Here is a 27,012-nt window from a genome sequence, read left to right on the forward strand (position 1 = left end):
AAGAGTATATAAAAGATAATGGCAACATCAAGCCGTGCAGCTGCCGCTCCCTCATTGGTAAAAAAATGACGCTGTCAAGACATTGTTAGTAAAAAGTCCGACAAGGATGTTATGTTTTATTTTTATGGCAGTTTTTTTACATTGTCAGAAGAATGTCTACAAGTATACAGGGCCATAAGATCGTTGTCGGACTATACATTGAATTATGTCCACCGAGTCCGAGTCAGATGTAACTTTATCGGTCTGTATTTTTTTAAAAACTCGACATTGACATTTCTCTCGACAACGCCACAAATAACATATAATTATAATCTATGCGACTTCCTCCTTTTCAGGGTTAAAACTACGTAATTCTTAAATATCCCCAGTACCAAAATTATTTTTAAAGTTTAATGCAAAAGAATTTGGAAATATTCCATATTTAATAAACTAATTATCAAAACGATTAAACTTTGCAAAAACAAATATACCTACATTGATTTCATATAAATTCTTTTGTTAATGAAAGGTGATGAGAAATGAACGAGAACTTTTATCGTTTGTTCCTTTGGTGCAATTAAGAACATTCGTTCTAAAATCGATTCACCAAAATGACAGGAAAATTTTTGACATATGGTAACCCAGCATAGAACCATAGAACGAATCGAAGAACAAGAATGAATTATCGCGAAACGTAAATTATAACCGCTTTGTTAAGTTCTTAATAAAGTAAACATTATCGTTTTACAGTTTATTGTGTCTCATGTTTTTAATTTGGTGATTATTTTGGCTTCAAAATGGATCTACTTAATCTTCCAATTATAATAATTGAAAATATTATCTCACAACTTACATACGACGAAATGGCAAAATATAGACTGGTAAGTTAATTTTATTTATAGAAATGACTGTTTATTATGATTTTGTATTTATTACTGAATTTAAGTGGTATAGTTAACTTTCGATTAAAAGCCACGTCGTAACACAAATCATTATACAATTAAAAATTATTTTTAGAAAACATGTATCAAAATATTAGATTTAACAATAACCATTAGATAAAAAGGAATTATATTTCCGTAAAAATTCAGAAATTAATTTCACTCAAACTTTTGTCTCACAAGTCATTGTAGGTTGTGTTAATGTTGTAAGAATTTAACTTTTAATAAAGTTTTCTGAAAAAACATAAATTAATCAACGTTTACTAAAAAAAAATTGGTATTATCATTAACAATTAAAAATAAATTAATATATATTTAAAGCAGAATTTTACTGTTTACATTTTGTTCAAGTACAATGTATGAGATACAGTAAAAATATTATCAACTTGAATTATATAGAAATGGCTAAAACACTCACGTATATATTATATCTGGTGTCGTCACCGTCTAGTTTCGAGCCCTTCGGGGGCCCTTCATCAGGGTGAGTGGGACTGGTATTATTACGCGGACGCGGCACGTCGCTCACGAAAGTTTGAATAATTTAATCAACTTGGACTTTTCCCACTCACAAAGTTTTATAAACCTTAAAGTTCTGGCTTAAGTTTTTACTGCTGTCTTGACTGTCTGCCTATCACCAACCCTACTTGGAAGATACAATAAAACTAATTATTAAATTAACGTAATTAAATGGCTTAAAACTTTTGTTATAATAAATTCAACCTTTAAACCTTGATTTATATTATTGTAACAATTTTCAGGTGTCAAAAGCGTTCAATGAGATATGTATGCGAATGCTAACAAGAGGTTTTCACATGATCGAAAAGAGGCATGCCTTGGCTCTGAAGACTGTTAAAGCACAGCTCCCTCGCAGAGAATCTGAACGAAGGTAATGAAAACTTTATAATATTTTGTTTATTGTTTGCAATGATGAAATGTGAAGAAAGCCTATTTATGCCACCATTATTAATGTAATTTACACTTGTTATTTCATATAAACTGTCCCTACTCCAAAGTACATGTATATTAAGGTTTCCATTGCCAGATTCTAGTAAAAAAAACGTTGTTAGAGAGTCATACCTGGATAAGCAAAAGTCCAGGAAAGTAATAAATCAAATTAAAAATAAGTTGTCATTTATTATAATAAAATATATATACAACAATCTGGAAAACTTAAATATAAATTATAGTATATACCATTAAAAAGAGTCCCTTTAGGCCCTTAGTCATTTTAGGCAAGGTTCTGAAGATACTGTCAGCATTCCCCCCTTGAATAGCTAAACAAAGGAGCTAGCTATTCAAAGGGAGAACGCTCCCAGTATCTTCGGAATTTTGTCTAAAGAGACTCCTTATCTATCTATGTATATATATAAAAGAAAGTCGTGTTAGTTACACTATTTATAACTCAAGAACGGCTGAATCGATTTGACTGAAAATTGGTGGGCAGGTAGCTTAGAACCAGGAAAAGGACATAGGATAATTTTTACCCCGTTTTCTATTTTTTATTCCGCGCGGACGGAGTCGCGGGTAAAAGCTAGTAATAAAATAAAATAAGAGTCCAAGGGACTATAATGTTTTTCTCCCTTATAGAGGTTTTTTGCTTATACAAGTTGTAGCAAGAAAAAATATGTCAGTCCTTTGGACTCTCGTTTATCCAAGAACTTTGAAACTTTTTGTTGAAAGTTTTGTACTGAAACTTAAATAATACTTGTCTTCAAACTCACTTTTACAAATACAGTTCAAATTGAGAAGTATAAAAGGTGAATAAATAAAGTTTACTAGAACTATCTAGGATTGTATGACTCATACGAAGACTGCATTAGATGTTATATAAGCTAATGTAATTGTATGATGTCATACATCATATTATGCTGATGTTAATAATAAAGTCAACAACCTTTGTTCTTGTAAGTTGTCATCAAATTGTCAGGAAAATGTTTTGTTCTACGTAAATAAATGTGTAGTATATTGTATTCAACAACAAATTTAGATGATTATTTTGGTTGCATATTCTGAGAAAGCCAGAGATAGTTGTATATTTAGAGCAATGGTTCCTAACAAGTGGTCCGTAGAAGGCAAATTATGGTCCGAGAATCATTTATATTTTAGTATTAAATAAATTAAATTGTCTTGTTTCGAACTTGTGAAGAAAATGTTAGCTCAGAATACTGTTAATACAAAATTCAATAAGCTTATCCTTAATAGAGTGTCAATGACTCAGCGGTTAAGCACTTGACTTGCAATATGTAGGTCCTGGCTTTGAATCCCGCCATGTACCAATGTGATTTTCGATTTACGAATGTGCACTTACAGAATGTTCATATGGGTAAGGAAAACAGTGATGAATGCACATATCTGAGAAGATATTCAAAGATATGTGTAAAGTCAACCAACCCGGATAGAGCCAGTGTGGTTGTCTATGGCCTATTCACCTTTAGGTGGGCTCGGAGCCCTTCAGATGATTATCCTAAATATATTTTAGTTCTTTCTTAGTAATTTCCTATTGAGTTTTCAATTAGAGAAAATTACTACTGATTTTTTTTTACACTTACGTAATAGTTCCTGCTAAAGAATAACATAAAAGTTATTCCTGAGCTTTAGAAAGTTGGGAACTCTTACTTTATAGTATACCATTTACACTATTTATAAATAAAAAATGCTTGAACCGAATTATCTGAAAATTGGTGGATAAGTAGCTTAGAATCAGGAGACAGACATAGGCTTTTTAAAATTCCTTTTCTTTTAATTATGCGAATGGAGTCGCGGGAAAAAGCTAGTAGCTTATATTTTTTTTTAATTTCAGGTATCATCCGTTAGCACGTCATTGCGATATACTAACGTCGATAGAGACTAGGATATCAATGCTCAATATGACATATTCCAAGTTTATTGATAGTGGCATGTGTTGCTTTATACCTGGAAGGGTGAGTTACATTCTATATGTTAGTGTGAAATTGTAAATTATGTCAATTCATAAATGCCCCACTTAAAGATATTTAATGTTCTGAAATGTGTTTATATTGTTTAAAAAAAAGGATTGAAAAGTAATGATTGAAAGATTTTATTAAGGCAAAATTATTTGGTATGGTAGTTGATTAAAAACTGAACTAGTTTTTTGTCTAGTGTGTAATTTTTTTCACTTCAATATATCTGATACCATACTGTATTTAGGTTTGGTAATTTTCAATGTTGTTTGGACTTTTTTAATTATCTTTTTTTTAATCTTACTAATCTATATATATAAAAGAAAGTCGTGTTAGTTACACTATTTATAACTCAAGATCGGTAGAACTGATTTAGCTGAAAATTGATGGGGAGGTAGCTTAGAACTAGGAGACGGACATAGGAACTTTTTTATCTTGTGCGCATTTTTTTTTATTCAGCGCGGACGGAGTCGCGGGTAAAAGCTAGTATATAACTAAAGTTTACTTCTTACTAATATTATGTATAAGTTAAGAAGAATGGATGGATATTTGTTAGAAGGTATATCCGGAACGACTTAACAGATCTTAATGAAATAGAAATTTGGCATAGATGTAGAACACAGTCTGGAAGAACACATAGGCAACAAATTAAATTTTTCTTTTTTAATTCGACAACTATTCTCGAATATTTTTTTTTGTCTTAATATTTTTTTTTCAATTATTTTAGGTTATAGATGAAATACAACGAATTCTGGAAATAGTAGAGACATGTAAAAGTCCACCTCGTGCTCATGAAGTGCTCCAAGAATTGAGAGATATATCCAGCATGGCTATTGAACATTTTGATGATAAGATATCACCAGCATTCCGCAAACGATTACAAGATATCTCTGTAACTATACCAATACCTAGACCGGTACATGGTAAGTATCATCAGCTCACTATAGGTCCCAAATGAAAGGGTCGGAGCCTATTCATAGTCAACCACAGTCAAGTGCGGGTTGACTTCACAGATATCATTGTATTTCTTCTCAGATATGTGCAGCATCACGATGTTTTCTTTCACAGTAAGAAGGGATTCGAACATAGGATCTGCAAATTACAAGTCAAGTTCTTAACCTCTGAATCACTTACGCATTATTAATATGTCGCTTTAATTAGTCTGTTTTCTGTATTTGAGTTCTATATTGTTTCCTAGTGACAACAATATCGTCTACAGCGACAAGACAAGAGTTCATACATCTCCGTCAGATGTCAACGGCTAATGCTAAACTGTCATTGTTCCTCTCGTCTCAATATAAGATGTTTTATAAACAGGTTAGTGAGACAAGTTGCAGAAACATGTTGTGATACCGGTTTTTGTATGCTTTTGTATAGAGAAATGATGCCGTTTGCTCTTTATAGATGCTTTATCAAGTATTAAATATGCCACAGATATACAAAAAACACTTTATTTTATATACAAAGTATAATGTAATCTGTGGATTGTAGACATAGACGACGATTTCCGTTAAATTAAAAAAAAAATCAAAATCAAGTTTTTTTTTTAAAAAAAAAAGATTGTTTATTAGTTATTTATTGAAAAAAAAAAAAGGAAAAAAGCAATGCAAAGTTTTTTTGGATAGTTTTCTAATAATTTCTCATTTCTATTGAATTGAACTATACAGTTTTTGGTCCTTGGAGCAGGATTCGCAGTTATAATTAATTTCAGATGATGTTGTACAAACGTATTGCTCTGCGACAGAAGAAAACAATCAGAGATATGTCTAAACGACAGAGAGAACAAGAGGCCGCCATTGGTGAGGTTTTTTGTATGATTTTAATGAAAAAAAAAAAAAACTCAAAAACTACTCGAACTACTTCATTTTTTCACTGTTCTCTTGTTTTGGTATTTTTATAAAATATAGAAAATATTAAAAAATGATTTATTTTGACATATAGTCAAAATTTTTTCTACTAATTGTATTGTTAAAGGTTATCAGTCGGTCGTAATAAAAATATTTTTATATAGTCTTAATGAATTATTTAATTGATTTTTTTTAATTTTTTCCTTGTTTTTATTATTTTTTTCAGGTGAATTAAAGAAGCGTTTGGATGAATGTGATGTAAAATACAGTGAACTAACTCATACAAACCAGGCAGTGGGGGGAAAGTCTATAGCAGGTAAGGAATGTAATTTGGGAGCACGAAATTAGAACTCGATTGCAAGATTTTTTCAAATTTTTTGCATTTTTTTTGAATTTTTTATGCTGCAAAAAATTCGCAAAGAAGTTTTTAGAAAGATGTTTAATAAGATAAGATAATTAAAGATAATTAAAAATTAAGTGAAAATAGTGAATTTGGATTGTTTCATACAAATTTGACAGTATCTAAATTATAATATGGCTAATATTTTGCTTTAAATTAAATTTTATGTCCTATTTTCGTGTTCCGAGCTTGAATAATTTTTGTAAGTATTTTTTTTATTTTTTATACCTTTTTAACATTGCGACATCAAAAAAAATATACACTGAGAAAAAAATAAATTTTTAAGATATCTCGGAGTTTGCAAAAAAAAAAATCATACGAGTTATTTTTCAAAAAATTACAAAATAGCTATTCTCGTATGTATTGAGTGTATTTTCCGACAGATTTAAATTATTTTTTATTGAATTAATTTCCAATTTTATACTATTTTTTGTAAAAGCACACATTATTTAGAAATAAGTAACATTTTTGTGTTTTTTTTTCCAGAATCTTCTGTGACCGGTACAAAGTCACAATCATTGAGACATTTCGGAAGTCAAATTAAACTTGACCTATCTTTACTACCGATTGGGAATTCTAAATTAAATCAAAAACGTAAGTAAACAGTGGAAACCGAGCTTAATGCATCGGTTATAGCGACCTATTGAATAACACCAAGTCTTCTATATTGTTATAGACATGATTTTTTAGATTAATATGTCATTTATACCAAAAAAGGCAAAAAAGATGATTTAGTGTTATTTTATCAAATTCATTTATTGCTCTGGTGAAAAAAAAAAAAATTTCGTACTCTTTTTTGAGATTGAAAAACTATTTTTAAAATTTATTTTTGTCTGTCTGTCCGCAACGTTGCGATTTTTTCGTGTAATCTACGGAACGGCTGATGTACGCGGCCATAGAGTACTTTTTTTTATTCTGCACTGACAAAGCCGCGTGCGACCGCTAGTATATTAATACATTTTATTACAGTACTTCCAAATATAAAACCACGTAAAGCTCAAATAAAAATACCCAGTATTTGTGACGATGAATCTCCGGAACAGAAAGAGGACCCCACCCCCTCCACTTCAGGCTGCAGTGGAAGCACTAGAACTAGGTCTCAGACAGCTATTGGCAGGATTAGAGGTCTAGCTTACGAAATAACAGCCCTAAGTAATAATTTATCTAAGAGTTTGGAATCAAAACCGAAGAGAGCTATCAATCGTCAAGATTATGGAGAACCTACACCCAAGAAGCAGAGAATGGAATAATTAAATTTATTGATTAAGAAATGGTTCGATAGATGGCGTTATTATTAATATTGAAAAGTGTTCATCCGATAGATGGCGTTGTTATTAATATTGAAACGTGTTCATCCGATAGATGGCGTTGTTATTAATATTGAAAAGTGTTCATCCGATAGATGGCGTTGTTCCGAATGTGTTTCTCAGATTAGATTTTAACATTTCGGCTATTTATCTGTTGTGAGATGTGTGTTTTATCCATTTTGGGAAAGTTGAAATTAAGATTTCTCTTTTATCTAAATTAGTATTTGAATTATAGTTATTTCTATATAATATTTTTTAATATAGCGACTTTAGTGTCAAATTTTTGCATATCGAAATCACGCATTGCCTTTTTTAGACAATTAGAAAAATTGTCAGCAATAAAATAAACGCATTATTTTGAACGTATTTTAATATTATTGGATAGTTATCAATAGATGGCGTTGTAAGTTAAAAATGTCTGACTACCCTCAAATAGTATAATTAAAAAAACATGGCATCTCTGTGTCTTATAGTTGTTCAGCTTTTGTCAATTTTGTAAATAGATTAACTGAAATCTCTAAAAAAAAAAAATCTACCCACATTACTAGGATAATGTTTTTTTTATTAGAAAACGCTTCGCAGATTTTAGAATCTGTTAGTATTCAGATTTTTTTCTATTTATACAAGGCTTATAGGTAGTGCCAAATTTATAAATAAAATTCATTTCAACCATATTGGAATTTATTTTAGCTATTTTTGGGTAAATTATGTTATAAATTCAATATCTGATTTTTAATATAAATATAGTCGAACCTTGATGAGAGAGAGTCGACGAGATCGCGACATTTTTCTCGCTTAGAGAAGTTTCTCGCGTAGATAGGTTCGACTATATTTAATAAAAAAACATACTAGACAACATTCATTAAACAATATTTTTTGTTAATCATTTCCAAACCATACCAATGACATTAGAATTAACAACTATACTATTGACACTAACATTGTTGTTTATTATAATGTAAGATACGAGTTTAAATTCCTTTATATACTTTTTTTTTAGTATAACAGTATAAAGATGTATGAATACTATAGTTAAAAAAGTATAACAATTAAAAAATATATATAAATTACCTTTATTAGTATACACTGCCATGTATTCTATATAAATTAAATTTAATTGTGTTGACAGTTAAATTTTTAAATAAAAATATACATAAATAGCAAGCAATAAAAATATAATAAAGTAAAAAAACTCTTTTATTCTACTTCTAGTAGAAATATAACTAAAAACATATTTTTATTAATGTTCAATATAGCTATAAAATATTGTTCATTCTAAGTCTATTGAAATACATTCAAACCTGGATGAGTGAGAGTCCAAGAGATACTGGAGTTTCTCGCTTATGGAGGTTGTTGGAACGGGACAATGACTCTCACTTATAGAAGTTTCTCTCGTATCCAGATTTAACTGTAGTATAATTCACGTTAGACATCTTCAAGGCGGGCAAGGGGTTGCAGCTGTTCCACCCCCCTAAAAAATCTATTAAGAATAATTAATTAAGATGGCTTTAAACAATCATATTACTCCCTTGGTGTCTATTTATGGTCAAAATGACCATATGTGCTTATAGGATTAAAATAGTATGTAAAATGTTTCTTTCATATATTTTGGTTATATCAAAACTAATAATATTTAGTACACAATAGAAAGATGTCTACTAAAAATATTGTCACTAGCCAAAACGATGATTGCACTTGCCCACAGAAAACATATAGATGTATAATCAAGGATTTTGAACATACTTCAGAGACTTGTTTCTCTTCCCTTTACTACATTTTTTGTTGTTTCAATTAAAATCCATAATATAATTTCTAGAAATTGTACACTTCAAAAGTAACAGACTTACATTTCTGACTCTCCAATCGTTAAAACTCAGTCACTTCAGATAATAGAAAGTATAAGAAATAACAATCTCATTATATAAAATCGAGTGTAACTGAAAACATTTGTCAGCAAAAACCAAACTATTATTATATACATGTGTGAAATATCACAAGTAATCACGTACTTAACAACAAATAACTCATACTTATGCAATTTATACAATGATAAGTGAAAATAAAGATATTTAAAGTACACTCGTAAATCACTTTCTATTGTAACAAAATTTCTCTTTCTGAAATCGCGCGGGAAATTTGACAGCGTGACAGCGTATATATTTTCGCAGTGAAATCCATAGACGTCATTTTGACTTTAAACTTCGTTTGGAACGTTCCGTTATTCGTATTACAATTTAACTTATTGTGAATGAGTATTTTTAAGAATAATAATTAATATTTTATATTATTTACATTTTGTATCCATACTACAATAAAATATTTATCTCTAATTTTAATATTTAAGTATATTTAGTGTTAAATGTGATTTATCTAAATGTCATAAATAAATATTCGAACTGTTTCGTTTTTCATTTACTTTCCTGTAAAATTGAACACATTTAATGCATTATTTATTAATATTACTAAGCCTTAATTATAATGATTTGTAAGTAATACGAAATATAAATATTTTATTACCATTTCAAGACATAATTACGACAAAATGTAGCCACATTTTTGCTTGGTAATACTAAAACTAGATTCCTGTACAAGGGTAAATAAGCGTGGAATGGCTTACTACAGTGATTTATTACTTGGTTGCAATTGATATCTTTAATCAAGTATAACGAGTCATGACCTCATAAGTCTTGTAGATACAAATGCGTAAAAGCCTCAAGATATTTTAAAAAAAATTAAATCTTTACAATCTTTTCCACATTTCTATACTCTATTTTCTACCATCATAAACACTGACCTCTGTACATGAATAGGCTATAAACCTTGGTATATCGTGCCCATTTGATTTCCGCCATTTTGACGGTTGCGTTTGTTGGCCGTCGATTAAGACGATGACCTAACCATTTATAGTGATCAATGATCGTAAGAGATATCAGCATGAAAACCTTCGGGACCTGCTGAATATCGAACATTTTGCATTCTTCCGTCCGGTAGGAGAACATGATATTGTCCATTCGTCTCTTCTCCTTTCTTCTCTTCTTGATGACCGAAATCATTCCCACTATGCGTGTCACGCACTCTATAACCGAACTCGTAACTAGAAGCGTATTTGAGCTGAAAGAAAGAGTTTTAAGGTTAAGAATGTATGAGAATAAATGACACTGAATTTGGATGGATACATAGGTAGATGTATAGAAGAGTGCATCTACGGGAAAAGCTGCCCTTTTATATGGAGATGATTTTATTAAATGTCAGTTTTACGTGGAGTTGCCATCTAAGATCGCTGTCATTGAGTTAAATAAAACTTTTTTGTTCGGTACACCGACTTGTCTATAGTGTTCTCGTACAAGTGGGTAGTTTGAAAACTTTCGCCGACAGGCGCGATATTACGCGGGGAATGTTCGAAGTTTGTTCAGATGTTTTTGTGTAAAGTGTCACGGGGTTTTTCGTTTCACAATATGGACATTGAAAGATGTTACAGACGTTAAATGTTATAAAAGTTTTACTCGCGTAGGCATTAGATATGAGCTCTATCAAGACAGAATCACTGCTGTGTATTGACTCAACTGACATCAGACAGGCAAGCGGTGAACGGATGCTCCGTGGTGATAAGTCGTCTTTGTATTTATTTAATTTAGAGTTAATTTACACATACGCTGAAATCGTATTGTCTCGCTCTGAAGCGACTGCCGAACGTTGTTTGTACGGGTCCAGCTAAATCAGGCCGGAGCAACGGACTCCAGAATCTGTTTTAAACGATTATGTTTTTCTCGAACAACTAAAATTGTATAAGTAATATTATTTACTGTTGTAGCATTAATATAAAAGTATTTTAACGTAATAAGACTGATGTAGAAATTGCGTTTTAAGGTTATATTGTAATATACTTACATTTTTTTTTAAATTTTGTGTCCGTTTAATAAATGAAGTAAAGAATTACATATTTTTTTTATTTATTAAAATCATTCTATCGTAATTAAAAAATAATTTTAAAATTATACATAACAAAGATATTTACCATATATCTTCAATCTTCAAGATACATTCCATAAAGATATTAATTCCTAATTAATAGATAAATAACTTAAATAAGTTTAATTAAATAAGATGCAATTTATGTAATTTCAATAGATTTTTCCTTATATCTCTGTTATGAGGTCTCTTATATTTCCTAGGATAATGATTTCGTTTATCTTTTGACAGTTGGAATACATCTAAATGTTCTATATTCAAATTATGATGACCGACTAGTTTTGATATTTGTGATTGTGTTAATAAGTATACAGGTTCGGGTAAATGTAAAGATTGTGTGTACGGAACGCCATAATTTTGATGAACATATGGTGAAAATGCTAAATTGGAACTGTAAACTGGTTCTATCTTGGTTGATACATCAGGAAGTCGTTTTAAAGGTCTATAATTTCCGTAACTGCTTTTTAAATCTACAGTATGACTGTAAGATTCTGATGGTGCATACGTTTGGAAAGTATCAAAATGTTTTTGACGTTGTATTGGTTGTTTATTATGTGTTTCGAATTCATAATCGATTGAAGAATCATCATAATAATCTTGATCATATTCCGTTATACCGTAATTAGGATTAGGCCTTCGTGATACTTGAAATTCGTAATCATTGTTACCATAGTCTATAGCTTCGCCAATAGGAAATTTAGGTGTAGTTAAAAATGTACCGAAATTTTCACGTTTTCTTTTAGAATTCAAATCAATTCTTATAAGAGATTCTTGTCTAGGTAATTCTGTAGAATTTTTAGAAAATTGATCATCGATAGTATCAGACTTATTTTCGTTCTTTAAAAGGAATGGACTTGTATCTAAAACTGATCTTTTCTGTCTTTTATCTGAACGTATTATGTCTATATTTATACTTACTTTTTCATCATATGCTGACACACCAGAGCCATCTTTAGTTAAATGTTGAATGCCATTAGTATTATGTAAATATCTGTCACTTAATTCTTCAATTTTATCTGCATTTTGGTTATTAACAGGTACATAAAATGCTTGATATCTTGGTTCTTCTTCCGCTTCTTCTTTTATTTTATATTCTTCTTGATATAATGGATTATAATCAGCATTAACTATATGATTTGTTAGTTCTGTATTGATATATTCTATGTTTTTTGTTACTGGTTCTATATATCTTGGTTGTTTTAGCGTTTGTTGTACTTTATGTCGTACTTCTGATTCTTCTTCTTTAATTGGTGTAAATTCTTTATATATTTCTTGTATAGAAGGTATTTGAGGGGGGCTTGTAACATAATATACGGGTAAGGGGAATTTTGATGGTCCTTTTAGATGAAAATATAAATCAATAGGTGCTTCTAATTCTTTACCATGATTAATATTGATTTTAGGTGTGTTTAATAATGCATTGAATTCAGTCAATTGATCGTTAGGGTTTTTATTAAGTAATGAGTTAAGTATTTCAATATCTTGAACTGATTGGTAACTCTGAGTTGGATAGTATTGTGGATAAATGAATTCAGTATTAGAAACTTGCGGTTTTTCATTGATTGCTTCATTATCTGGTACATAAGCAGTGTGGTATTCAACAGAACCATGTGATCTGTGTTTTCTCTTTCTATCCTGTTTGACAGTTTCTAAATTTATTGCATCTGTATCCTTTGTATATTTTTTAGGTTCTTTTGTTGTTGTGTCATCATTAAATTCAGCTTGTTCTTGTTCTAATGCTAATTGATGATTCTCTTGTGATTCGTGATAAGCTCGCATATAATTATGAACTAATTGAGGTGTCTTCAGCCATCTTTGTTGTTGTTGCAGTTGTGCTTTGTGTTGTCGAACTTTTTCGGCGTTGAACATTGCTTGTTGGTTGTGTGCGTGTAATTTTGCGTTTTGTTGTGAGTTACCAGCTAAAGGGTTCCCGTATGGTAAATTGGCGATTGCGCTTGTTTTAATTTGTCTCTCTTCTGCTTTTGATTGTTCGTTTATTACTTCGTATACAGGTCTTGCGTTTGATTTAACTGATATTGATATTTGTATTATAACTGATAGCACTGCGACTACTAATTTGATGTATCCTAAAGGCGCCATTTTATCTGTAAAAAAAACGATTTATAACAAAGGAATCAATATTTCATATACGTCCAATCAATTCGTATATAATTTTAATTTGAATTCTTTTAATATCAGTTCTCCTTTTAAAAGTATTAGTAAAATAAATAAAGTAGTGAAATGAAACTTAGAGAAAGCCACTTCATTGCGATATCATCATCATCATCATCAGCTCACTATACATCCCCACCAAGGGGCTCGGAGCCTACCCCAAGTTAGGAGTGACTAGGCCATAGTCAACCACGCTGGCCAAGTGCGGGTTGGTTGAGTTCACACATATCATTGAATTTCTTCTCAGATATGTGCAGGTTGCATCACGATGTTTTCCTTCACCGTAAGAACCTCGGATAAATGTACATATGTAAATCTAAAATCGAAAAACACATTGGTACATGGCGGGATTCGAACCCAGGACCTGTAGATTGCAAGTCAAGTGCTTAACCCCTGAGCCATCGACGCTCTGTTGCGATATGTTGCTGTTAAATTATATACGTTCCATTTAAGAAAATGTTGATTATGTCTTCTTCATCAATATTGTAGCATCTAAGATTCCATTTGATAAAATAATAAGTAGAAATTAACTTCAATAATTAAAATGGAATAATCAGGAATCAGAACAAGCGGAGAGATTCTATGCTGTCGCAAAATGTTCACAGTTTTTTTTTATAAGTACACTTTACTTAGAATTGAGCTTGAGTTTCAGATGTGGGCTTTGATACAGTAATTCTGACAGTTTTTCTAAATCGTCGCTTTTTACTATTTAATCTTAACTTAATATAATATGTAATAAAATATGTATAAAATTTATAGATTGACTAGATCTCGCCCGCAACTCCGTCCGCGCGGAATGTAAAAAACGGAATTTAAAAAACTATGTTTTCTTCCAGACTATTTTCTACATCTATACTACATTTCATCGAGACACATGCAGCCGTTCTAGAAATACCTTCTAACAAACATCCATCCATCCACCCATCCTTCCATCCATCCATCTAAACATTCCCATTTATAATGTTAGTAAGATAGTAAGATTATATTAGGCCGTAACTTTCTCTACAATTTTAAACCCTGTGACTGTTTCTAAACTAATTACGTTAATTTATTCGAAATCTTCGCAATTTGTCGTCTTTACAGGATATTGCAACGGAAATGTGTTTTAATTTTTATGTATTTATTTTATTCAACCGGTTTTTTTTTAAATTTCAATATCTGCCTATCGTGGGCACAAGGTTATATTGTGAAACATTTAAAAGAGGTTTAACTATACCTTATATATATTTTCAAATAGACTCTATTATATAGTTTGTCAATTTCTCTGGCCCGAGAGGCACTGATATTGTAGTTCTGTTATAAAAAATGTAAAACCTATATAAAACAATAAAACTTGAGAGGTGTCAAGGGACACCAGGATGGAACGAAGTTCCTTTCGATTAATTAGTGAAGGAACCAATGTTTATTCTATGAATAAAAAACTTAAGTCTTCACAAGAAGTACATTTTATTTCTATGAATTTTCGTTATATATTGTCACGTCGTTGCCATGGTGAAGTAGCGCTCATTCGTCGTTAACATACTTACTATAGCAAAAAGTGTCGTGACAACTTTTCGTAAGAATTTTTTCCGTCTAGCCCCCTTTCACAACGCGCGATAAGGAACTTCGTTCCAAAAGTTATGGGACTTTCTTTGTCTTTCTGTTATTTTTCGTCGTATACACCGACAAGGATATTTGTCCTGTGATTCTGTCATGACATGTTTTTTTCCTATAATAATTTTCTGACAGGAATAACTGCTATAGCAGCACCACTCATGGGGCCAAATATCACAATTTAGTGTCACTTATGTCCACCGGGCCAGACAAGTTTGTCAGATTATAGTAACTTTTAGCTTTCACATGTGTGGAGGTTAACTAGAGAAGTGTACGACAAAATTATTGACATATTACAGTTTTAATGAAGCTATTGACCGTGTGGTATCATTATGTAATAGAAAACGATTTTGCTGTACAATCGAAGACATAATTCTTATCTCAAACTAGTTTTTACCCGCGACTCCGTCCGCGCGGAATAAAAAATAGAAAATGGGGTAAAAATGATCCTATGTCCGTTTCCTGGTTCTAAGCTACCTGCCCACCAATTTTCAGTCAAATCAATTCAGCCGTTCTTGAGTTATAAATAGTGTAACTAACACAACTTTATTTTATATATATAGATAAGAAGATTATTGAATGGTGTTAGTTTTTGACATTAAATTTAACATCAATTTGTTATTTTTTTAATGATGTCGCTATTTTGGTAAAGAAGTGAACAATTCACAAATGTATTATGTAATTAAATTTTCGAATTAATTAGACAATGTTCAGGTAACTTTGTAACAGTTATTATTGTTATTAAGTAAACATCTATATATATAAAAGAAAGTCGTGTTAGTTACACTATTTATAACTCAAGATCGGTCGAACTGATTTAGTTGAAAATTGATAGGGAGGTAGCTTAGAACTAGGAGACGGACATAGGAACTTTTTTTATCTTGTGTGCATTTTTTTCTTCCGCGCGGACGGAGTCGCGCGTAAAAGCTAGTAAGTTATAAATAAGCATTGCTTATAATTAAATAACTTATCTAAATGTAAAATTCCACCGCCGAATTTTTTTTTAAATTGTCCCTGTTTTTTCAAAGCGAATGAGCGGGATGGCAACGTGTTAAATACAAGTTTTTTAACATTTAGTTTGACACTTTTGTTTCAGACTGTACTCGCATCAACGGCCATGAGGTACACTTTCACTGACACTGCGTATACATATGCAACCGGTTCCGTTCGTCCGTCCGCTGATCGTACAAAAAATATGTATAAATTGAAGAATTCTTAATTCGTTGTTAATTCCTTATAATAAAACTATTTAAATATTAGCTTTTGCTCACGACTCCGTCCACATTATGTTCTGTATCTGTGTCAAATTTTGTCAAGTTTTACTAAGCCGTTCCGGAGATACCTTCAAACAAACTTTCATCTATCTATCCATCAATCTAAACTTTCGCATTTATAATATTAGTTTACACTGAAAATTTCATCTAACTATATTCACGAATAAACTTCGATGTTAACTCATCGACTTCCCGTGCAATTCTCTTCTTTGTTCTTATTTTATTCTTAATGAAAAAGGCAAAGGTCTTAGTGGGCATTATGATACCTCTTTGGCAGAACGCAAAGTTCTACCAAAGAGAAGCGTTAGATAATTCTTCACTCGAAAAATATGTATGCAAACTTTTTTTTTATTTACAAACGCCAGCAAATAAATGGAAATACCGTGAAACATATTTCTATTTACGATGATTTTCAACTGTCTATGCATTTGTACAAAAACATAATTTTTATCTAGTATATTTTAGAAAAAACTAAGGTATAGTAATGTTTCGGTAGTGGAAATCCACCTTAAAATTTAATTTACAATATTTAATTAATATGAAAGTCAATATTATTATAAATAACATCATAATGTCCTTATGCTCTACAAATATGGGCATTACTTGTAAAACTTAAAATAACAAAACCGGTTAACAAACTGAAATATTTTTGGAAGCAAGGTCTTTTATAAATAAACTAGCTGAATCATACAAAAGTCTAAATAATAAAAATAATATCAAATGTCTGCGTAATATACAAGCAAACATGAAGGACAGACACCAACATGGATGTCTATAACAGTTGCCCGAGACTGTCAGCGTAGAATTTTTTTTTATATCATAAGGTGGCAAACGAGCAAACGGCCACCTGGATTCGCCGCAATAGCGAGGCGACCGTTGCCCATAGACATCCACAAATGCAGATGCGCTGCCTACCTTTAATCAACGGAGAAGAGGACGCACGGAAAGAGGATGATCTTTCCTATGCGTCCCCTCCTCCGCCAAATCCACTTCCCCTTCCCATCCTTTCCTAGTAAGAAAAGGATGAGAAGGGAAAGAGGACTAAAATTAGGCCTCCGGTATCACACTCATCAGACGAAACGCGGAATTGCTTCCACTTCACGAAAAAAATAGCCTTTAATACGCCCGCTTTCATCACCAACATTCCTGTCGAAGTCCCGTCAAAATCGGTTGAAATGTTCCGAAGACTACTCGAAACAAACGCGGCCTGGTACACAGATAGATAAAAATGTGAAATTGGTTTTTCATTGTCAGCAAAATACATTTTTTTTCAACATTACATACAGACATTCCAATTTTTATTATAATTGTTATATTTACTGTACTTTTATATAAAAATAATTATTTCTTAATATAGTCAAATCCGATAAAAATCAGCTATTTAACAAATTATGTGGACGATGTCACGTACAATAGTTAGTGATTTAATGATAGAAAATAAAGATTACTTTGAAAAGGAAATTGTAAATTTTAAACAAGTTTTGTACAGGAATGCAAATGTTTAATTGAACATTACATAACCATGGGAAGTAATTTCACTTTGTACTCGCGTATGCACAGTCGCCATTTTGTTTCCGTAGAGAATGTGGCGCGAAATATAACGAGATTGTAATTCGCGCCAAATATCAAAGAATTATCTTCCCAATGTAATAGCACCAAATAAATATTAGTAAGAGTAGTCTAAATTAATACAATAATGTCTTGATCCCATAGACAAAGATCTTATGGCGTTTTGTGGGGAGAAACAATTATATTAAAACTAGCTGTCGCCCGCGACTCCGTCTGCGAGCAGTAAAAAAAAGTTAATAGGGGTATGAAAAATAGATGTTGGCCGATTCTCTGACCTACTCAATATGCTCACAAAATTTCATGAGAATCGGTCAAGCCGTTTTGGAGGAGTACGGGAACGAAAACTGTGACACGAGAATTTTACATATAAGATTTTTTGTTATAATTAATAGATGGATGAAGGATCTTTATGAAATTTCACACAGATGTAGAACAAAGTCTGTAAGAACACATAGGCTACTTATTAAGTTTTTTTTTAATTCCGCGCAGATTTAGTCGCTGGCGTCTGATAATTTTAATAATAAATAGAAAAGTAGAATTTGTAGGTTATGTTATTTTCATTGTTTATATTAGAAATGTTTACTTTCTGTCTGTCTTTATGAATTATTAAAAAATTACAATTCCAACAGACAAATTTGCAAGTCTAATTTAATGATATAGACATATCGAATTAAACCTAATTAACCTACTTAAGTTAACTAAGACTATTTGAAACTATATTTAGCAAATGGATTAATATTTAAGTTATCAAGTTAGATGAAGGCTATTGATGTTGAAGTTTAAAAACTTCTTCTTATATATAAAATTCTCGTGTCACTATGTTCGTTCTCGTACTCCTCCGAAACGGCTTGACCGATTCTCATGAAATTTTGTGAGCATATTCAATAGGTCTAAGAATCGGCCAACATCTATTTTTCATACCCCTATTAAGGTTTTTTTAACTGCGCCGGACGGAGTTGCCGGCGACAGCTAGTTTAAATGCTATTTCATTCATTATTTTATTTATTTAATTTAAGAAGGCTTAAATTAATTTCTAACATTAAAAAATACAGCTATATTTTAGTAAATATTTTTCAACAAATAAAACCTCAAAGTTATTTGATATTGTTTATTTTATAACGACCAATTAAAAAGATCAGATATATTCACACTTTCGTAACATACCTTGAAAAATAACAATGTTATTAACTTTTTTATTACCTACAAAGATAATTAGCACGTAATAATATGACCATGAAAGTTCACAGCGTTACAATACGTTTGTATTTTGTACAATGACATCTAAACAGTCACACGGTCTGACTTTCATTATGTATATATAACAACTAGCTGTCGCCCGCGACCCCGTCGGCGCGGAATTAAAAAAAAACTAAAAAAGCCTACGTGTTCTTCTAGGCTATGTTCTACATCTGTGCTTAATTTCATTACGATCCGTTGAACCGTTCCGGAGATACCTTCAAACAAACATCCATCCATCTAAACATTCGCATTTATAATATTAGTAAGATTATTGTCAACCCGTCACCAGTCTTAAGTTAAACTTCGATAATAGCTACACTCGATTATAAAGAGCGCAATTTAATTAGTCGATAACTCGGTCGTTATACAGCATTTTTTATATCATAAGGTGGCAAATGAGTAAACGGCCACCTGGATTCGCCGCAATAGCGAGGCGACCGTTGCCCATAGACATCCGCAAATGCAGATGCGTTGCCTACCTTTACAGAACGGAGAAGAGGACGCACAGAAAGAGGATATTTCTCTTTCCTGTGCGTCCCCTCCTCTGCCAAATCCACTTCCCCATCCCATCCTTTCCTAATAAGAAAAGGGTGGAAAGGGAAAGAGGACTAAAATTAGGCCTCCGGTACCACACTCAAAATGCATGCGGGATGTCCTACGTATACAGACTAACGACTGATAAATATATCTCAGTCTATGTAAAACCAAATGTGCGTGCAACCAAGGGCCTTAACTGAAGAAGTACAATGCAATTTAAACAAAAGGATATAAAGATTATCGCCCTAAGCACCCGTTAACGACTAATGAAAACGGTTCTTGCATGCAAATGCTATGGCATGCGGGAACAAGAAATCTGTCGTATTTCACATCCTGTATAACGGCCGAGTTTTGTACTTATGTAACTGCACCTTTAGAACTACTGAGTGTCACGGTGGAGGTACCGATTAGTTTCAGACCGTCGGAGTATCCTTCCACGCTATCGCCGTGAACACCTTGCCCCTTGGGATCTTAATCTTACTAACATTATAAATGCGAAAGTTTAGATGGATGTTTGTTTGAAGGTATCTCCGGAACGGCTGAACGGATCTTGATGAAATTTGGCACAGATATAGAACACATATTAACTTTGTTGTCCGCGTTGCGCGCGGACGGAGTCGCGGGCTACAGCTAATTAGTTTCACTAGTCTCACGAAAAAAAAACAATGTAATCCATCTCTTAATGGCCATCAAGTATGTCCCTTACCACTAAACTTGTTATATAAAACTTTTAACTTGTTGCAAATGTACATGTATGTGCAGTGGTCACTTAGTTACTTCAGTGAAATCAGGTGATTCTTTTTTTGTTCGCAATCTTATACTTTTTGCATACATATATAGAATCATATTATAGAAGTTAAAAATTAATAACGCTTTATAAAATTACATTGAACAATGTTTCAATGCGTTTGCGAAGTGCGTGCAAATGCAAATTAACCAGTCAGTTAAGTTACAAAATGTTGGGTGTGCTATATACGGACCGCTTTTTTTATAAATTCAAAATGTAATCTTCTTAGTGGCCAGTACTTTGGCAGTATAAAAACTCTTTAAACACCGAAAAGGTTGAATAGTTGCAATAACCAACTACGAGTTTACATTTCAATAGCGTTTGCCCGCGAAATCGCCCGCGCGGAGTTAAAAAAAACTAGTAATAAATATAGCCTATGTTACCCGGTGATAATGTAGCTTCCCAACAGTGTAAGAATTTTTCAAACCGTTTCAGTATTTTCTGAGCGTATTTAATACAAACATACAAACAAATCTTTAATATTTTAGTATAGACTAGATTAGTATACACGCGATCTTCAATCGATCGGCGTTGAATGGCCAACAATTGACGTTGGCCATTGGAACTTGTAAAAAATACTGCCGGCTGTAGGCCAACCGTTTGAAGCAAGTCCGTGTATTTTAGTCCTTTTCCGTTCACTTTGTTAAAGGATAAATGCCTAAGCATTGGACACACCCGTATTATCTACGATCCGGTGACGATATATTTATTCCTCGAAGCCGGAGACGTTTGGAATTCGATATTTAAGTACGATATTGTTGAAGTAATTACTTTACAATAAAATTAATTAAATTTAAGAAATTAATAACTTATTTGACAAGAATTAAATGTATTAAAGGAAATTATGTTATGAGTAAAGTTGAAAAAAATGTAAACAAAGGAAATTCATGGCTCGAAGATAAGCTGCAGTGTCGATTGGAGCCGTCCCAGACGGACTTATACCGTCTAAATTGAAACTAACTCAAGAAGGACTGTATTAATAGCACCCGAAACCGAATAGTTGTATGAATGTAGGAGAAGCGAGAGATGTGTCAGGATCGCGCCAAACTTAGGTTCGTGGTCTCTCCCTTCTCCTCTGGGTTAGGGCGTGATTTATCTTGTTGCTGTACGAAAGAATAAAATCGACGTCTCTCATTTCAAAATAGATTAATCCGTTTCAATAGGTAACAAGGGAACGGTAATGAATTCAAAGATAAGTAAATAAATAACACACTAAAAGGGTAAAAGTAAATCTCGTTCAGAGTTTTAGTAAACTTTGAAGTCGACTTTAAAGTTTGAACTTTAACATAATGACACGTTCACTTACATTAAACAGGGTCACTGTAAAAAGCGAATTATCAAGATAGTAAATATATAGTCTGTTGAAATATTAATATAGCTATTTAATAACTTTATATTGATATTTACCTAAACATGAAACATGGTGTAGTTGTATTCCACTAATCGGTATTCTACTATTCGGTGTTCTACTATTCGGTATTCTACTATTCGGTGTTCTACTATTCGGTGTTCTACTATTCGGTATTCTACTAATCGGTATTCTACTAATCGATATTCTACTAATTGGTATTCCACTAATCGGTATCCTACTATTCGGTATTCTACTATTCGGTATTCTACTAATCGGTATTCCACTAATCGGTATTCCACTAATCGGTATTCCACTAATCGGTATTCTACTAATCGGTATTCCACTAATCGGTATTCCACGAATCGGTATTCCACTAATCGGTATTCTACTAATCGGTTTTCCACTAATCGGTATTCTACTAATCGGTATTCTACTATTCGGTATTCTACTATTCGGTATTCTACTAATCGGTATTCCACTAATCGGTATTCTACTATTGTAAACCATCTTAGACGACCTTGGTTTTTAAGTTTAAAAAAACATCGTTAACATTAAAAAACATCCATGACATTGGATTGTGACAGGTTTCGTGTGTAATTGCTATTGTAACAAAGCGGAACAACTTGCGACAGGCTAAGTAATTTGCGGATTGCTTAAATGTTAACTTAACTGTGACTACATACGAAACATTAAGTTCATAAAAGTGAAATTCAGAAAGATTTTATTTGGAATTATGAACCAAAATTGATTGAAAATTTTCTATTGTTTTAAGAGAATAAACAAAAACGTTAATTCAAGTTTTCTCAGGTTTTCAAATAGAATGAAAGATATTAAATCGTTTTATGACGTTACATAGAAGATATAGTGTAACTAGCAATCGCCCGCTACTCTGTCCGCGTGCCACTAAAATAAATCATAGTAGCCTATATGTTCTTCCAGACTATGTTCTATATCTGGGTCAAATTTCATCAAGATCCGTTCAGCCGTTCCGAAGATAACTTCAAACAAACAACCATCTAAACATTCGCATTTATAATATTAGTAAGATGTATTTTTAAAACGTCAAAATTATCGTTCGAATAATTGACATCATGACACAAAGAGTATGTAACTAACGTAATGATGAAGTGAGAAGGGATGGCGGCCATGAAAACGCCGCCAAACTCATACAAAATAATTTTATTCCAAGTTTCTCTAGCCTTTTTTTTTTTTTTTTTTTTTTTTTAACGTCAGGAAATGCATTTACGCACCCCTACGCCGGGCTGTGCAATGGCGTAGGGAGTGTGGGACTCGCCGGCCGCAGAAGGCGACCGGAATACCCACTAAAACCTGACTGCCCTCCGACGCATTATGGCGGGGCCACGGGAACGCGTGAGCTTACTTCCGTGACCCCGCCTGCGTTGTCGCCCACGGGGGGGGGCTCCTCTCACATATTTGTGGGGCGAAGGGCAGCGGCGAATTGCCGCCTCCTTCGCCCCACTCTACGGCGTCGGAGCGGGGGCGCCAGAGGGTCTCTCTCGCGCTCCCGCTCCTGTGCCTCCTTCTGCGAAATCACTTCTTCGCAGAAGGAGGCAACGGCGTCCCAGGACCTCTCACTTCCTAACATGGCGCGTATAACGCCAGGAAGTGAGAGGTCCCCACCTATCGTCGCCACCAGGGTGCGGCGCTCTTCTGTCCAGGCGCAGCACACTTCCAGTGTGTGCTGCGCCGTATCCTCGTCGTCGCCGCACCCATGGCACGACGCCGTCTCCTCCCTTCCGATCCGACGCAGATACTGTCCGAAACAACCGTGTCCGGACAGCACCTGCGTGAGTCGGAAGGTGAGGGACCCGTGGCCCCTTCCGCACCACTCCGGGAGCTGTGGGCGGATGGCCTCTACTGTGCGGACGCCATATTCGACGTCCGCTAGGCCCTCCACCCAGAGCTCCATGGTCCTCCGCTTTCTCCTCTCCCGGGCGTGGGCGAGCTCCTCCGGGGCGAGAGATTCTCCCCGGGTTCTTCGCTCAACCCGCGCCCGGTATGCCTCAGCCAGCACTCCCGCTTCTATCTCCCATGGGGGAGTACCGGCCAGACAGCAGGCCGCCGCGTGGCCTACCGTGCGGTAGGCCCTGCAGGCACGTCCTGCAATGACGCGCTGCGGCCTGCGGAGGAGGGCCCTGTTCGACGCGTTTAGGGCCTCTGCCCATATCGGCGCGCCGTACAGGGCCATGCTGCGGACGACCATGGTGTACAGCTGCCTTGCTTGTACACCCGGACCCCTCAGGTTCGGAAGGAGCCTCGAGAGGGCTGCTGCCGCGCCTACGAGCCGGGGGGTTAGCGACCGGAAATGCTCCCCAAAACGCCACCCCCCGTCGAGGACAAGGCCCAGATACTTTATACTGGCCTTGACCCCGACCTCGTCCCCGTTGACCCGGAGTGTTGCCCCCGACGGCACCCTCCACCTCGGCCCTTTAAAACATAGGGCCTCAGTCTTGGAGAGCGCCACCCGGAGGCCCAGCGCTTCGATTCTCCGGGTCACCAGGGAGGCTCCGGCCTCAGCCCTCCGCCTCAATCTCCTCCAGGTGGTGTCCCGGACGGCGATCATCGTATCGTCTGCATAGCAGATAACCGCCATCCGGGGCAGCACCTCTCCGCGGATGGCCCAGTCAAAACCGATGTTCCATAGCAGGGGTCCTAGAACAGACCCCTGGGGAACACCGGAGGCCATCCGCCTTTCCTCCCTTCCTCGCCTTGTTATGTAGGACACTACCCGCCCCTGCAGGTAGTGTCCTACAACCCTCCGGAGATAGAGGGGCACTCCATGGAATCGGAGTGCCTCCTCTATCACTGCGAAGGGGAGGGAGCCGAAGGCGTTGGCAATATCCAGAGATATCGCCATAGCCCCCTGCCCCCTCTGGGCCGCGTCCTCCGTGAACCTCTTCAGGGCGGTCAGGGCGTCTAAGGTCGATCGCCCCGACCGGAACCCGAATTGGTTCTCGGAGATTTGCGGCCCGATCCTCTCCAGATGCTGGATGATGCGGGAAGCCACTACTCTTTCAAGCAGCTTCCCGACCTCATCCAGCATCACGAGTGGCCGGTGCCCGGAAGGAGAGTGTGCGGGTCGACCCTCCTTCCTTATGAGCACCAGCCGTCCCTCCTTCCACACCCCAGGGAAGCGCCCCGCTGCCAGACAATCACTGAACAGGCAGCGGAGGCGGGCCCCGAGGTGTTTGAGGGCGATGGGGAGCACCTTGCCGGGCACCCCATCCGGTCCCGGAGCCTTCCGGCCCCTGAGCCGGCCAACCGCCCTATCCATTTCCTCCTCTGTTACCAGAGGAGCGTCAAGGGCGGTGTCCTCCTCCTCCGCATCTGGCGGTGCCATGCGCGGTGGTTCGAATGGGGGGCTGTCAGGGAACAGCCCCTCAACCACCGCGCTGAGGACGGCCGGCTCCATATCCTCCGTGGGGGGCGCCCTCTTCAGTTTAGCTCGTACCATATGGAACGGGCGCCCCCACGGGTCCGCGTCAAGGGTCGCCAAGAACTCCGCATAAGCAGCGTCCTTGGCGGCCCCTATGGCGGCGGTGAGCACCTTCTTGGCTGCCCGCACTTCAGCCTGAAGGTGCTCCAGTTCGCCGTCAACCCGATGCCGACGTCTTCGGCACCGGGTGAAGGCGCGCCGTGCGGCGTTACTGGCAGCGCGCAGGACCGCAAGGTCCTGCGTCCACCAGTATACGCCTTCCCTGGGCGCGAAGCGTCGCGCCCGGGGCATCCCAGCGTCGCAGATGGCCGTCAGGTCCCGGCGGAACCCGACGGCCCTTTCTTCGACCCCCAATCCTTGATGGGGGTCCGCCGACCATGCGCGGACCACGGCCTCCTCTTCCGCTAGGTCCGTGTCGAGGCGTGAGAGCTGCCACCTCGGAAAGCCTCCCACGCCTCTTCCGCCCACCGCCCGGGTTTGACGCCCGCAGGGCGCGTTGGAGACCCTGAACCGGATATACAAATGGTCGGACAGGGTCTCCACCTCCTCCAGGACACGCCAACACGTTATGCGTGCACCGATGGCAGGGGTGGCGAACGTTACGTCCACCACTGAGCCACCCCGCCCGCGCACGCACGTGTAGGCGGTGCCCTGGTTCTCCGGGGCTAGGCCGATTACTGTAGCCCAGTCCCGGAGAAGCGCCCCTTTTGCGTCGGTGATGGAGGACCCCCACTCCGCGCACTTAGCGTTGAGGTCCCCCATCACGATGACCTGGGCCGGCGATGCCCTCTGCACCACCGGTTCCAGGCCATCCAGGAACCTCTCGAACTGCGAGAGGTTCCTGTTTGGGGAGAAGTAGACTCCGATGAGAACTACTTCCCCCCAGTTTGCCGCCACGTAGCCGGCACCCCTCTCCCTGAGGGAGAGGCGTTGTCGGCCCGCCGGCGGCGCCACTATGCCGACCAGACCCTCCGTGTCCCCAACCCAGTTGGAGTGGGGGGGGATCACGTAGGGTTCGGCCACGACCGCAACGGCAATTCTCCACTCCGCCAGAACCTGCATGAGCAGGTCCTGTGCGCGGGCGCAGTGGTTGGCGTTGGTCTGCAGGAATTCGCTATGCAGGTGTCCGGGCATTAAGACACCTGCATAGCTTCCTCGGCCGGCGGGCTAGGCTGCGGCGGGCTAGGACGCAGCCTGGGCATCTTTCCTTTCACGGTGGGGGGTACACATTTGTCGCCCCCCATCACGTGCGTGTGCGGGCGCCCTGTGGTGGCACACACTGTGCATTTACAGGGCGCCTCACAGGCGGCCGCTTTGTGCCCCGCTTCGCCGCAACGGAAGCAGAGTAGACCGTGCTCCGCTTCCGTTGGGCATAGGGCGCGCGTGTGGCCCAGCATCATGCATTTGAAGCATCTTAATGGCCGGGCCTGCACCGCGTTGATGGTGGCCATGGTCCAACCGATGGCCACCTTCCCTATTTTGACGGCTGCCTTAGCAGCCGTCGCGGGGCACTTTACAATAGTAGAGCCGCCACCCCAGAAGTTGGACCTGATAAGGCCCACTTTGACCGCGTTGGGGGAGCAGCCCCCAACCGTCGCCACCTTGGCCGCCACTTCCTCACGGGTCACCGTCTCATCCAGGCCGGTGACCCTGAGGTCTGCTAGTTTGC

The 27,012-nt window shown here is 36.7% G+C and overlaps 2 protein-coding genes across 2 annotated transcripts; one reads left to right on the plus strand and one right to left on the minus strand.

Annotated features, from left to right (window-relative positions):
• Positions 1-634: 634 nt before the first annotated feature.
• On the plus strand, positions 635-7,368 carry LOC106709629 (F-box only protein 28). Its single transcript, XM_014501481.2, has 9 exons — positions 635-860; positions 1,679-1,806; positions 3,721-3,841; positions 4,569-4,764; positions 5,040-5,158; positions 5,553-5,640; positions 5,915-6,004; positions 6,575-6,682; positions 7,058-7,368. Exons 1-9 carry the CDS (start codon positions 777-779, stop codon positions 7,336-7,338), a joined length of 1,215 nt encoding a protein of 404 aa, XP_014356967.2. The 5' UTR covers positions 635-776; the 3' UTR covers positions 7,339-7,368.
• Positions 7,369-9,830: 2,462 nt separating this feature from the next.
• Positions 9,831-22,393, minus strand: LOC106709628. Its single transcript, XM_045684696.1, has 3 exons — positions 21,943-22,393; positions 12,283-13,469; positions 9,831-10,506 (listed from the first exon to the last, which is right to left on the minus strand). Exons 1-3 carry the CDS (start codon positions 22,391-22,393, stop codon positions 10,306-10,308), a joined length of 1,839 nt encoding a protein of 612 aa, XP_045540652.1. The 3' UTR covers positions 9,831-10,305.
• Between the last annotated feature and the right edge of the window lie 4,619 nt (positions 22,394-27,012).

The sequence above is a fragment of the Papilio machaon genome, chromosome 27 (assembly GCF_912999745.1).
Source record: "Papilio machaon chromosome 27, ilPapMach1.1, whole genome shotgun sequence".
Classification (NCBI taxonomy): Eukaryota; Metazoa; Arthropoda; class Insecta; order Lepidoptera; family Papilionidae; genus Papilio; species Papilio machaon.